The 12,986-nt window shown below is 49.2% G+C and overlaps 1 protein-coding gene across 3 annotated transcripts in view; it reads right to left on the reverse strand.

Moving 5' to 3' along the window:
- Nucleotides 1-12,986, reverse strand: part of SNX29 (sorting nexin 29) — a 248,126-nt gene that overhangs the window by 187,538 nt on the left and 47,602 nt on the right. For all 3 annotated transcript variants that reach the window (XM_007534624.3, XM_060172952.1, XM_060172951.1), the window contains exon 4: nt 9,418-9,542. In XM_007534624.3, coding sequence (XP_007534686.2) covers nt 9,418-9,542 — 125 coding nt within the window. The remainder of the gene's footprint in view (nt 1-9,417; nt 9,543-12,986) is intronic.

The raw sequence follows: 12,986 nt of genomic DNA on the forward strand, positions 1-12,986 counted from the left end.
TCTACACCCCTTCCCTAAACCTATCATCAGCCCAAGCTGCACAGGAAGCCTCTCAAGAAACGGGACCGGGAATCTGGACAGAGTGGTGGCCAGAGCTGGCCGGCAGCCTGTCCAGGAACTGACCAGGCAGCCATCTGCGAGCCCAGTGCCTTTCGGATCAAGAGACCCTGGGCCTTGCCCCATCTTTCTAGAAGACAGCAGCCGCCTCCCCCTGACCTTGAAGGCACAGGAAACGCTTGCAGGTGTGTCTTCCCTCTCCCAATGCTGCAGGCCACTCACTGCCACAGACTCCTAGCTGATGATGATAAGAATCACCCCAGCAGGGCTCCGCTCTGGCAGCCAGAATTAATGTGTCTATTTAAGGAGCAGCTCACCTGCCACTTAGCACAGGCGGTGGCCGTAATCTAATTTGGAGCATCTCCCCGTCTCTTCTGGCTTTGGAGCGAGGGGCAAGCTTCCTGAGTGGGCGGGGGCCTCGGGGTCTCCCAGCTCCTGAAGGCAGACTGCCCACAGGACCGGGATGGGATGTGAAAGGGTGCTCCCTGGGGGTGCTCGACAGTGGCGGGGGGGGGGGGGGGGGCTAAGAGTATAAGCTTTGGCTTTCAGGGCTGCCCTAAGTGTTCATGCGTGGAGGGTAAAATTCTAGCTCCTATGCCAGCTTAGGTGGTGTGTGGTCTTGGGTCCTCGTCAGCAAGATGGGGTAATGGCCGCTCCCAAGGTTTTTCAGTGGGGGTGAGGGGGAGAGAGAAAGGACAGCTGGCCTGGGCAGTGCTGAGTACCACTGAGAGCCAGCGGGGTGGGGTGGAGGTGGGGGTGGCACCTGGTCCCTTTCTTCCAGAGCAGCCCCCTCTCTCCTAGGGGACCCAGGTTCCATTTGTGTCCTGGGTGCTGTCTTGAGCCCTCCCCTCCCCCCCCCCCCACTGCCAGCAGGGCAGGTCACAGGGCTGGGCAGTCACATCGGCTCCAGCAAGGGCACCAGCCTCAAACACCACCCCCAATCCGTCTTGGCTCTGCTTGATAGTTACAGCACCGTTGCTTTCTTTCTATGTTAACTTTGATTTTTTTTTTTAAATATTGTATGAAAATGTTCATCTTCTGTTCATCTATGAAAAATGATGTGGAGGGGCCAGGAGAAAGTTCGCCCGGTAGAGAGCAAGTGTCACCATGTGTGAAGACCTGGAGCAAGCCCTGGGTGCCTTGTGGGGACACCTGCACAGTGAGGGCTTCATGAGCAGTGGAGCGATGCTGAGCTGTTCCTTCTCTCTCTCCTATCCTCCATCTCAAAACAAAAACAAAACAGTCCATGGGAGTGGTGGAATCATGTAGGCAAGGAGCAGGAAAGGAAGGAGAAGCAGCAGTAGCAGCATGATGAAATAAAGGAAGAGAGTACAGGGGCAGGGCAGACAGCACAATGGTTCTGCAAAGAGACTCTCACGCCTGAGGCTTCCAAGTCCCCGGTTCAGTCCCCCCGCACCACCATAAGCCTGAGCTGAGCAGTGCTCTGGGAAAAAAAAGAGAGAGAGAGAGAGAGAGAGAAATAGTATGGGTGGCACACTTGGTTGAGCACACACATTACAAAATGCAAGGACCCAGGTTTAAACCCCTGGTCCCCACCTGCAGGGGGAAAACTTTACAAGTGGTGAATGAAGCAGGGCTGCAGGTATTTCTCTGTCTCTCCTTCTCTATCTCCCCTTTCCCTCCAATTTTTCTCTGTCTCTATCTCTAATAAATAAAAGGTTACGAAAGAAAAGAAAATCTTCTAAAAAAGAAGGAAAAGAAAAATAATTTGGGCATGGCAAAAAAATAATAATACCTGGGTTAAGTGCACGTGCCACGCGAAGCACAAGGACTGGCATAAGGATCCCTATTCAAGCCCCCGGCTCCCCACCTGCAGTGGAGTCGCTTCACAGGTGGTGAAGCAGGTCTGCAGATAACTCTCTTTCTCTCTCCCTGTCTTCCCCTCCTCTTTCCATTTCTCTCTGTCCTATCCAACAACCAACAACGACAACATCAATAACAACAACAAAAATTACAACAATAAAATAACAAAGACAACAAAAGGAAATAAATTTTTAAAAATTTAAATAATAGTAATAATAATAATACCTTATGATCCTGCAGTACCATTTTAGGCATTTATTAGGGGGACAAGAAAAGATTACCTGGAAAGGACATAAGCACCAGAGACAGGCAGTGACACACCTGGTTAAAAGCACATGTCACCATGTGCAAGGACTTAGGTTCGAGCCCCTGCTCTTCACCTGCAGGGGGGTAAGCTTCACGAGTGGTGAAGTAAGTACAGCAGGTGTCTCTCTGTGTCTCCTTCCCTAGCTCCCCCTACCCTCAATTTCTCTCTGTCCTATCAAAAAAGGGGGTGATAGCTGTCAGGAGCAGTGGATTCTGAATGTTGGCACTGAGCCCCAGCCATAACCCTGGTGGCAGGAAGGGAGGAGGGAGGAAGGAAGGAAAGAAAGAAGGAGGAAAAAGAAGAGAGGGAGGGAGGAGGAAGAATGGATCTAAGTACCCTTATGTTCCCAGCTGCAAAAGCCAAAATATGGAGTCACCCATGTCTGGCTGCTCATGGACAGATGACTGGATGAAGAAGCTGTGTGCTAGCTCACCAGAAGACTACTTAGCCATCCAAAAGATGTCATCTGGTCTTTCAGGACCAAATGGAAGGAACCCAAGCTGATCATGTGGGGTGGTGTAAGGAAAGAAGTGAAAGACAACTATTGGATGGCTTCACACACGACTGACTCTCTGATTTTGAAAACTGGTGGTTATGGGAGGGCAGTGTGAGGAGGGCAGTGTGGGAGTAAGAGGGGTCTCTTGGGTGTGATGTATTGGGACTTTGGTGATCAGTATGGTAAGTCTTAAAATGTTTTTTTAAAAATCTTTATATATGGGCCAGGCACTATATATACCAGAGCTGAGTGGTGTTCTGGTCTCTCATGTAAATAAGGGTCCCCCCCCCCCATTTAGGATAGAGACAGAAGTTGAGAGGGAAAGGGGAGTACAGAGGAAGAAAGATGAGAGACACCTGCAGCCCTGCTACACCACTCCTGAAGCTTTCCTCCTGCAGGTGGGGACCAGAGGCTTGAACCCAGGTCCTTGCACACTGTAATATGTGCACTCACTCAACCAGGTGGGCCACCGCCAGGCCCCTTAAAAAAAAAAAAAAAAAGATTAAAAAGCCAGCAACTCTAAGACCAAATCTGAGTCAATCTCAGAGACCTCATGATCAAATACCTTTAAAACATCCAGAGTTGAGGGCTGGGTGGTGGTGCATTGGGTTAAGCACACATAGAATGAAGCACATAGACTAGTGCAAGAAGCCTGGTTTGAGCCCCTGGCTCCCCACCTGCAGGGGGGTCAATTCATAAGCAGTCAAGCAGGTCTGCAGGTGTTTGTGTCTATCTTTCTCTCCCCTATCTTCCCGCCCTCCTTAAAATACTCTGTCCTATCCAACAACAACAGCAGCAACAATAACAGCAACAACAACAATGGAGAAAAGATGGCCTCGGGGGCCAGATGGTAGCGCACCTGGTTGAGCGCACATGTTACAATGCACAAGGACCCAGGTTCAAGCCCCCGGTCCCCACCTGTAGGAGGAAAGTTTCATAAGTGGTGAAGCAGTGCTACAGGTGTCTGTCTGTCTCCCTATCACCCCCTTCCCTCTCAATTTCTAGCTGTCTCTATCCAGTAAATAAAGATAATAATAAAAAAATTAGAAAGAATGAGAGAAAGGAAATGGACTCCAGTAGCAGTGGATTCGCAGTGCAGGCACTGAGCCCCAGCAATAACCCTGGAAGCAAAAAAAAAAGCCTAACATCCAGAGTCACCTTCAGCCAGGAAGCACAGGCCACTGAGCCCTGTTCTCAGAGCCAAGCCCAAGCCCGCAGCCACCCCCTACCCCAATCAGGCCCCTCCCTGGTGAACGTGCCTGCCCATAATTTTGCGACGCAGGGCAACACCCAGGCCCTGGGCAGCACCCTCCCAGAGGCCAGCCTCTCTCTGCGCCCGTGCAGCTGTCCTGCGAAGCCCTCGTTGCGGGCCTTGTGGAGCTAGTGTGCTTGTGGGGCCAAAGGAAAAGCACAACGAGGGAAGAGAAAGCCACAGAGGGATAGGAAGTCGAGTGGGGTGGGCAGCCCCCACAGTCTGGGGACAGGACCCATGGGTACAGGCAGCTTCCCCCTTGGGGGGAGAGGAAATCATCACCCAAGATCACTCACTGGAGCAAAATATAAACTCTGCTCTGAGTTAAATGCAATCAACCATTTTTTTTTAAATGAAGACCCACCCCCCCCACCCCACCCCGACGCAGAAGATCCAGGAAGTCAGCGTCTCTAATTGGACAGCTAGAACATAATCATCTCACCTGCTCTCAGCTGACTGAAGAGCAGAGGGCAGGGAGCACACCCCAACCAAGTGGAGGCTCCTGGTGGCTGGGCACCTTGCCACATTGGGGGTTACTGGGTTGCGGGGGGCGGGGGGTGGGTGAACTCTGTCTTTGACCATGGAGAGAGCTGGTCAAGGAAACTAGCAAGGCTGTGGGGACAGCTCAGTCTCACAGAGGCCCAACTTGCAGGCTGGAGGTTCCAAAGGCTGCAGGTTCAAGTCCCAGCTCCTACCTAATGCCGGAGTTGAGTAATGCTCTGGTCTCTCCCTCTCCACCCTTTCTTTCTCCTGCTCTGCTTTCTTTCTCTCAAAATTTATTTAAAAAAAAAAAATAGTAAAGGGGGAGGGGAGGGGAGGGGAAGGGAAAGGATGGGAGGGAAGGGGAAGGGAGGGGAGGGGAGGGGAGGGAAGGGAAGGGAAGGGAAGGGAAGGAAAAGGAAGGGAAGGAAAAGGAAGGGAAGGAAAAGGAAGGGAAGGAAAAGGAAGGGAAGGAAAAGGAAGGGAAGGGAAGGAAAAGGAAGGGAAGGAAAAGGAAGGGAAGGGAAGGGAAGGAAAAGGAAGGGAAGGGAAGGAAAAGGAAGGGAAGGAAAAGGAAGGGAAGGAAAAGGAAGGGAAGGAAAAGGAAGGGAAGGAAAAGGAAGGGAAGGAAAAGGAAGGGAAGGGAAGGAAAAGGAAGGGAAGGGAAGGGAAGGAAAAGGAAGGGAAGGAAAAGGAAGGGAAGGAAAAGGAAGGGAAGGAAAAGGAAGGGAAGGGAAGGAAAAGGAAGGGAAGGAAAAGGAAGGGAAGGAAAAGGAAGGGAAGGAAAAGGAAGGGAAGGAAAAGGAAGGGAAGGGAAGGAAAAGGAAGGGAAGGGAAGGAAAAGGAAGGGAAGGGAAGGAAAAGGAAGGGAAGGGAAGGAAAAGGAAGGGAAGGGAAGGAAAAGGAAGGGAAGGGAAGGAAAAGGAAGGGAAGGGAAGGAAAAGGAAGGGAAGGAAAAGGAAGGGAAGGAAAAGGAAGGGAAGGAAAAGGAAGGGAAGGAAAAGGAAGGGAAGGGAAGGAAAAGGAAGGGAAGGGAAGGAAAAGGAAGGGAAGGAAAAGGAAGGGAAGGAAAAGGAAGGGGAGGAAAAGGAAGGGGAGGAAAAGGAAGGGGAGGAAAAGGAAGGGAGGAAGAAAGGAAGGGAACAGGCAGTGAGGTCAAGAGGCATACTGCCAGGTGAACATGAGTTTTAAGGCCCTGAGTTCAAACCCCAGAACTGCATGGGAACTCCATAGATGGTGGAGCAGTTGCATGATGTCTCTTTCTTTTTTTTTTAAATTTTTTTTATTAATTTTATTTTTGAGAGAGATGGAGAGAGAGAGAAGAGACAGAAGAGAGAGGAGAGAGAGAGAGAAACACCAGAGCACTGCTCAGCTCAGGCTTATGGTGGTGCAGGGGATTGAACCTGGGACTTAGGAGCCTCAGGCATGAGAGTCTGTTTGCATCACCATTATGCTGTCTCTTTCTACTCTTTCAGTCAGTCTCTCCCTCTCTCCACTGTCTGTCCTTCTTTCTTTAAAGACCAACAACAACAAAGCTGGGTCTGGGGAGGACACACAAAGGTATTTTACATGCTTAAGGCCCAGGGTTCAGTCCGTGGTGAGAAAGAGAACACAGAGAAAGATGGGGGGGGATGTGTAGGCAGGTGCAATCCAACTGAACCAGGTGGAAGTTGGGGAATAAGCCTTAGAGAAAAACCTGGAACCTGAAGAACCTAGATTGGAATCACAGGAGACAGCACTCACTCCACACCCATCTGACTGGCTGTTACCACAAAGGCAAATAGGAGGCTTGCTAGATGCATTTCACCCTCAAGGCTTCTCCCAACTACAGAGCTGCCCTGCTGACGACAAAGGGGGCTTTCAGAACTCCCCTGGGGTCAGCATCACAAAGGACAGAGGAGAGGCCAAGGGAGGTGTGACAAGGCCACAAGTCAAGGACTGCAAACCACAGGGAAGTGGTGAGTGCACATGGCGCAAAGCACAAGGACCCACTTAAGGATCCTGGTTCGAGCCCCTGGCTCCCCACCTGCAGGGGACAGGGGGTCGCTTCACAAGCGGTGAAGCAGGTCTGCAGGTGTCTATCTTTCTCTCCCCCTCTCTGTCTTCCCCTCCTCTCTCCATTTCTCTGTCCTATCCAACAACAGCAGCAGCAATAACAACAAGGGCAACAAAAATGGGAAAAATGGCCACCAGGAGCAGTGATTCATAGTGCAGGCACCAAGCCAGGCACCAAGCCCCAGCGATAACCTTGGAGGCAGAAAAATAGTCTCTCTCTCTCTCTCTCTCTCTCTCTCTCTCTCTCTCCCTCCTTCCCTCCCTCCCTCTCTCTCTTCTCTCTTGCCCTAACAGCAGCAACAGGTCCTCTCATGACCCCCATCATGAAGTCAGGCAAAGATGCTTTATCCTGGGGACTCTGGGGGCAGAGAGATCGAGTCCTCACTTCCAAAGGAAAAGCACATGTTACCATGCTCAAGGACCAGAGTTCAAGTCCCCGGGCCTCAGCTGCAGGGGGGGAGCTTCACCACTGGGAAACAGCGCTGCAGGTGTCTCTTTTTCTTCCCTTCTCTCTCAATTTCCCTGTCTCTAGGGAGGGAGGGAGGGAGGAAGGCAAGAAAGAGAAAAGGGAGGAGGAGAAATGGCTGCCAGGTGAGTGGATTCATCGTGTTGATGTGTAGTTGAGTAGCTGAGTAGTTGTGTTGTTGTGTAGTTGAGTAGTTGTGTGTTGTTGTGTAGTTGTGTGTTCTTGAGTAGTTGTGTAGTTGTGTGTTCTTGAGTAGTTGTGTGTTGTGTAGTTATGTAGTTGTGTATTGTATAGTTGTGGTGTTGTGTAGTTGTGTTATTGTGATGTTGTGTTGTTGTGTAGTTGTGATGTGTTGCTGTGAAGTTGTAATGTTGTGTATTTGTGTAGTTGTGATGTTGTATAGTTGTGTTGTTGTGTTGTGTATTTGTATAGTTGTGATGTTGTATAGTTGTATTGTTGTGTTGTGTAGCTGTGATGTTGTGTTGTGTTGCTGTGATGTTGTGTTGTGTAGTTGTGATGTGTTGTGATGCTGTGTAGTTGTGTTGTTGTGATATTTTGTAGTTGTGTTGTTTTGTAGTTGTGTAGTTGTGATGTATAATCTTGATGTTCTGTAGTTGTGTAGTTTTGATGTTTTATAGTTGTGTAGTTGTGATGTTGTGTAGTTGTGATGTTGTAGAGTTTTGATGTTTTGTAGTCATGTAGTTTTGATGTTTTGTAGTTGTGTAGTTGTGTAGTTGTGATGTTGTATAGTTTTGATGTTTTGTAAAAGTTGTGTAGTTTTGATGTTTTGTAGTTATGTAGCTGTGATGTGTAGTTGTGATGTTGTATAGTTATGTAGTTGTGATGTGTAGTTGTGATGTGTAGTTGTGATGTTTTGTAGTTGTGATGTTGAAATAATAATAAAAAAATTAATTAAATAAAATGGAGCTGAGTTATATAAACAACCGACAGCATGCCAGAAACACCCAGAAGTGTGGCTAGCGACAGGGTCTGTGCCGGCTCTGACACTCAGATGAGCGCATGCGTGGCACAGGATGATCTGACAGCGTCAAGATGAACGGCAGGAGGACTCTGAGCTCGGGGCCTGTGCAGTTCAAGCTGTCGGAGGCGGATTTAATTATGGAATGTCATGCTGGCCTCATGCATTAAAATCAAAACAGATTAGCGATTCCCCAGCAATTGCCACACTGTGTTGATGAGATTAAGTGTCTTAGCTGCAGCCCCTCAGAGGGGGGCCTGTGAGCGCCTGTGAGCATTGGGCACAAAGATGGCTTCCTTGATTTTTTTTTAATTTATTATTTTGATTTTTTAAATAATTTGTTCATTTATTTATTGGATAGAGATAGAAACTGAGAGGGAATGGGGAGACAGAAAGGGAGCAAGAGAGAGGGAGAGAGAGAAAGAGAGAGGGAGAGAGAGAAAGAGAGAGCTGCAGCATGGCTTCATCACTTGTGAAAGTTCTCTCCTACAGGTGGGGACTGGAGATTTGAACTTGGGTCCCATGCACATGATAACACACCAACCAAGTAAGACACCACCTGGCCCTTATTTATTTCTTTTTCTTTTTTAAAAAATATTTATTTATTCCCTTTTGTTGCTCGTATTTATTGTTGTAGTTGTTGTTGATGATGATGTCGTTGTTGGATAGGACAGAGAGAAATGGAGAGAGGAGGGGAGGACAGAGAGGGGGAGAGAAAGATAGACACCTGCAGACCTGCTGCATTGCTTGTGAAGCAACACCCCTGCAGGTGGGGAGCTGGGAGCTCAAACCAGGATCCTTACTCCAGTCCTTAAACTTCACACCATTTGCACTTAACCCACTGTGCTACCGCCCAGCCCCCTTTTTCTTTCAATTTTATAGGACAGAGAGAAATTGAGAAGGTAGGGGCCAATAGAGAGAGGGAGAGAGAGACCTGCAGCACTGCTTCACTGCTCACAAAATGCCCCCCCGCCTTGGGGCCAGGTGGTGGCACAGCTGGTTAAGTGCACATATCACAATGCACCAGGACCTGGGTTCAAGTCCCCCTTCCCCACTTGCAGAGGGGGAAGCTTCACAACTGGTGAAGCAGAGATGCAGATGGCTCTGTTCATCTTCTCTTTCCTTCTCAATTTCTCTCTGTCTCTACCCAAAATAAATACATATACAAAAACAGAAAGAAAGAAAGAAAGAAAGAAAGAAAGAAAGAAAGAAAGAAAGAAAGAAAGAAAGGAGGGAGGAAGGGAGAGAGAGAGAGAGAGAGATCCCACCTGCAGGTGGGGAGCAGGGGCTTGAACCCAGGTCCCTGCACATGGTACATGTGTGCTGAACCAGGCGCACTAACTCCTGGCCCAAGGTGGCTTCCTTTAGACAGAGATGACACACACCACCATCATCAGTGGCCAGTGAGACAGCCTCACCAATGGCCCCACACAATGAACGCCTTGCTGGTTATTTGAAAAGTGGGGGTGGGGCTGAAAGCACCCTCCCGGTGCCCCAGTACCTGTTTCGGTTTTGCTGGTGAAGCCAGCTGCCTGCTTGATGGCAGCCGCCGTGAGTGCCAATCCTCGTGTCCTCCTCAGGCCATGCTGCAGGACGGCTTCAAACTGGGCGCACAGGCAGGTCACCCTGGGAGAGAACAGCGTGTCATCAGTCCACCCTGGGCGGGAGGGCCAGCCAGGGTGCCCAAGGCCCCGGCACCAACCTCTGAGGGGAGTTAGCTCTACACCCACAGGTGACTGACCCGCAGGTGACTGACAGGGCGCTCCGCATGCTCCCCCCATGACATCACCTCACAGAGCTCAGCAGGCCCCATGCAGATGAGCCTTGGTCATCAGACTCTGTGGAGGCACAGAGACGATAGGCAAGAAACAAGGGGAAAAGCCATTGGTAGCCAGCCAGCTGAGGAGCAACGGAGAGAAGTCAATTAAAAAACAAATCAGGGGAGTCGGGCGGTAGCGCAGCGGGTTAAGCGCATGTGGAGCACAGCACAAGGACAGGCATAGTAAGGATCCTGGTTAGGGGGGTCGCTTCACAGGCGGTGAAGCAGGTCTGCATGTGTCTGTCTTTCTCTCCCCCTCTGTCTTCCCCTCCTCTCTCCATTTCTCTCTGTCCTATCCAACAACGATGACATCAATAACCAACTACAACAATTAAAAAAATAAGGGCAACAAAAGGGAATAAATAAGTATTTTTTAATTTAAAAAATCAATGTGGTGACAAGCAGGAGCAAATCTGGTGGAGAGCACATGTTACCATGCACAAGGAGCCAGGTTCAAGTCCCTGGTCCCCACCTGCAGGGGGGAAGCTTCACAAACAGTAAAGTAGGGCTGCAGGTGTCTCTGTCTCTCTTCCTCTCTATCCCCCTTTGCCTCTCAATTTCTGTCTCTATTCAAAATATATATATGTGTGTGTGTGTGTGTGTGTGTGTGTGTGATGGGGTGGAGTGTTAACTGCATCCACTTCACAGGCTTTGAGTCTAATTCATTTCACACAGGGATGGAGATGTGATTATCTTTAAGAGATTGGAGTCACCAGCCTACCAAATTTGGAGACACCTAGTCCAATGTCTAGTCCAATTTGGAGACATTCCGTGGCCTAGTCCATAAACACCCACACACATATTCGCAGATATATGAATTCTGATTCGTGTATTTCATTTGTTGTGAAAGATTAGACAGTCTCTCAAATCAAATGCAGAGCTGGCAGAATTTTCAATGAAGACACAATTACTGTGCAGTGAACTGAATTTATTTCTTGATAAGCAAAGAAAAAGGAGATTCAAGAACATGTCTGCAAACAGATGAGATCACAGGACCTACACACAATTATTATTGTTGTTGTTGTTGTTGTTGTTGTTGTTATTCCCACCAGGGCTTTTGCACTACACAATTCCATCACTCCCTGAAGAGTCTTTTCTCTTTTTAGCATCAGCTATAGAGACAAAAACAGGACAATAGAGAGACTGATGGAGAGACACCTTAGCACCCCTCCACTGCTCGGGAAGCTTCACCTCTGTATGACACTCCCACATGTGCTGGGGCCTTGAACCCAGGTCCTCACACCTGGTATAGTATGTTCCCTACTATGGAAACTATCACCCTCTTTCCCTCAGTTTAAAAAGAAAAAATATTTTTATCAGAGAGAGACATAGATCGACTAGAGCCCTAATCTGTTCTGGTTTACAGTGGAGCCAGGGATTGAACCTCAGACCCCTGAGGCCTCAGGCATGCAGGCCCTGTGCTCTAATATGCTGAGCTATCTCCCCAGCCCTATACATAATTCTTCACAATTTTCCCTGGGTTCCTGAGCCTCCAGCCCAGTTGGGTCTGTGGATTCTGGAGATATGTCCACTCATTCGTGCAGTAAATGTTCAGAAACCCAGCACTTCTCGGCACACCAGGTTCTCGCCCAGCCTCTGAGGGCAGAAGGTAGGAGTGGCACAGGCAAGGTTCCCGCCCCTCCTCAGGGTCATGGCTTTTTTTTTTTTTTTCATGCACAGTGAGACACACAGCCAAATAAGCGAAGCTGATGAGAACTTCAAAGACAATGAAACAGGACGGGGAGATAGCTCAGTGCAAGAGCTCAGATTTACACACTGAGGACCTGGGTTCAAGCCCCAGCATCACCAGACGTCAGAACTGAGCAGTGCTCTGCTCTCTCATAAAACTTAATGAATCTGGGGCCGGGTGGTGGCACACCTGGTTGAGTGCACATGATACAATGCACAAGGACCTGGGTTTGAGCCCCTGGTCCCCACCAGCAGGGGGAAAGCTTTGGCATGGTGAAGCAGTGTTGCAGGTGTCTATCTTTCTCTCTTCTTCTCCATCATCCCCTTCCCTCTGGCTGTCTCTATCCAATAAATAAATAAAGATAACTAAAAAAAAATCTTAATGAGGGAGTTGGGTGGTAGCACAGCAGGTTAAGCGCACGTGGCGTGAAGAGCAAGGGCCAGCTTAAGGATCCCGCAAAGGAGGCGCAAAATGCAAGGAATGGTGTAGGGATCCCAGGTTGAGCCCCCGGCTCCCCACCTGCAGGGGAGTCCCTTCACAGGCGGTGAAGCAGGTCTGCAGGTGTCGATCTTTCTCTCCCCTTCTCTGTCTTCCCCTCCTCTCTCCATTTCTCTCTGTCCTATCTAACAATGACAACATCAATAACAACAATGATAATAACTACAACAACAATAAAAAACAACAAAAGGGAAAATAAGTAAATATTTAAAAAGCTTAATGAATCTTTAAAAACTCAAAAATAAAGCTGGCTGAGGTAGTGGCAGTGACTGAACAAGGGCAGGTTTAGATTGGAGGGGGCTGTGGATTTCAGTCTGGATGTGACCGACACAGCAGACCTTGGTGTCTGAGGTCACCCTTGCCTGGTCAGGCTCAGCCGGATCTGACTGACCGCATTTCCTGTCCCTCCCAGCCCACACCTGTAGCAACACTCTAGGTGTTTATCTCTCTGTGGGTAGAACCCTGCCTCGTGCCCTCCCATCCTCAGAGAGCTGAGGCAGGTGTTCTTGTCCATTCTACACCTGGAGACAGGGCTGAGGACATCCGGGTGACCTCCTGACAGCACAGAGGGAGTGGTGGCGCCTTCACTGCAGGCTGCCCCGTGCCCACACCCAGCCAAGGAGACTGACTTGACTTTTTTCCTGGACAAAAGTCCTCTCCCTTCTGACTGGAAGTCGTCCAGAGGTTGTGGCTGCTGGCTGGCCCCACAGACTGAGCACTGATAGTTGCAGAATCTTCTCCCACCCCTGAAGGATGCAGCCATCAGGGAGGAATGGGTCACCGAGTCCCCGTGGCCAGTACACGTGACCCAGCCCACAGAAGCCTCCATAGAAACTGTTACTGAGTTGCTGTTAGACCCCCCTTGCCCACAGCCCTAGGTAAGCCTTGTAGTTCAAGTGTCCTTGCTTTTTTTTTTTTTAATATTTATTTATTTATTCCCATTTGTTGCCCTTGTTGTTTTATTGTTGTAGTTACTGATGCCATCATTGTTGGACAGGACAGAGATAAATCGAGAGAGGAGGGGAAGACAGAGAGGGGGAGATAAAGACAGACACCTGCAGAC

Source organism: Erinaceus europaeus, chromosome 15, assembly GCF_950295315.1.
Source record: "Erinaceus europaeus chromosome 15, mEriEur2.1, whole genome shotgun sequence".
In the NCBI taxonomy this organism is placed as follows: domain Eukaryota; kingdom Metazoa; phylum Chordata; class Mammalia; order Eulipotyphla; family Erinaceidae; genus Erinaceus; species Erinaceus europaeus.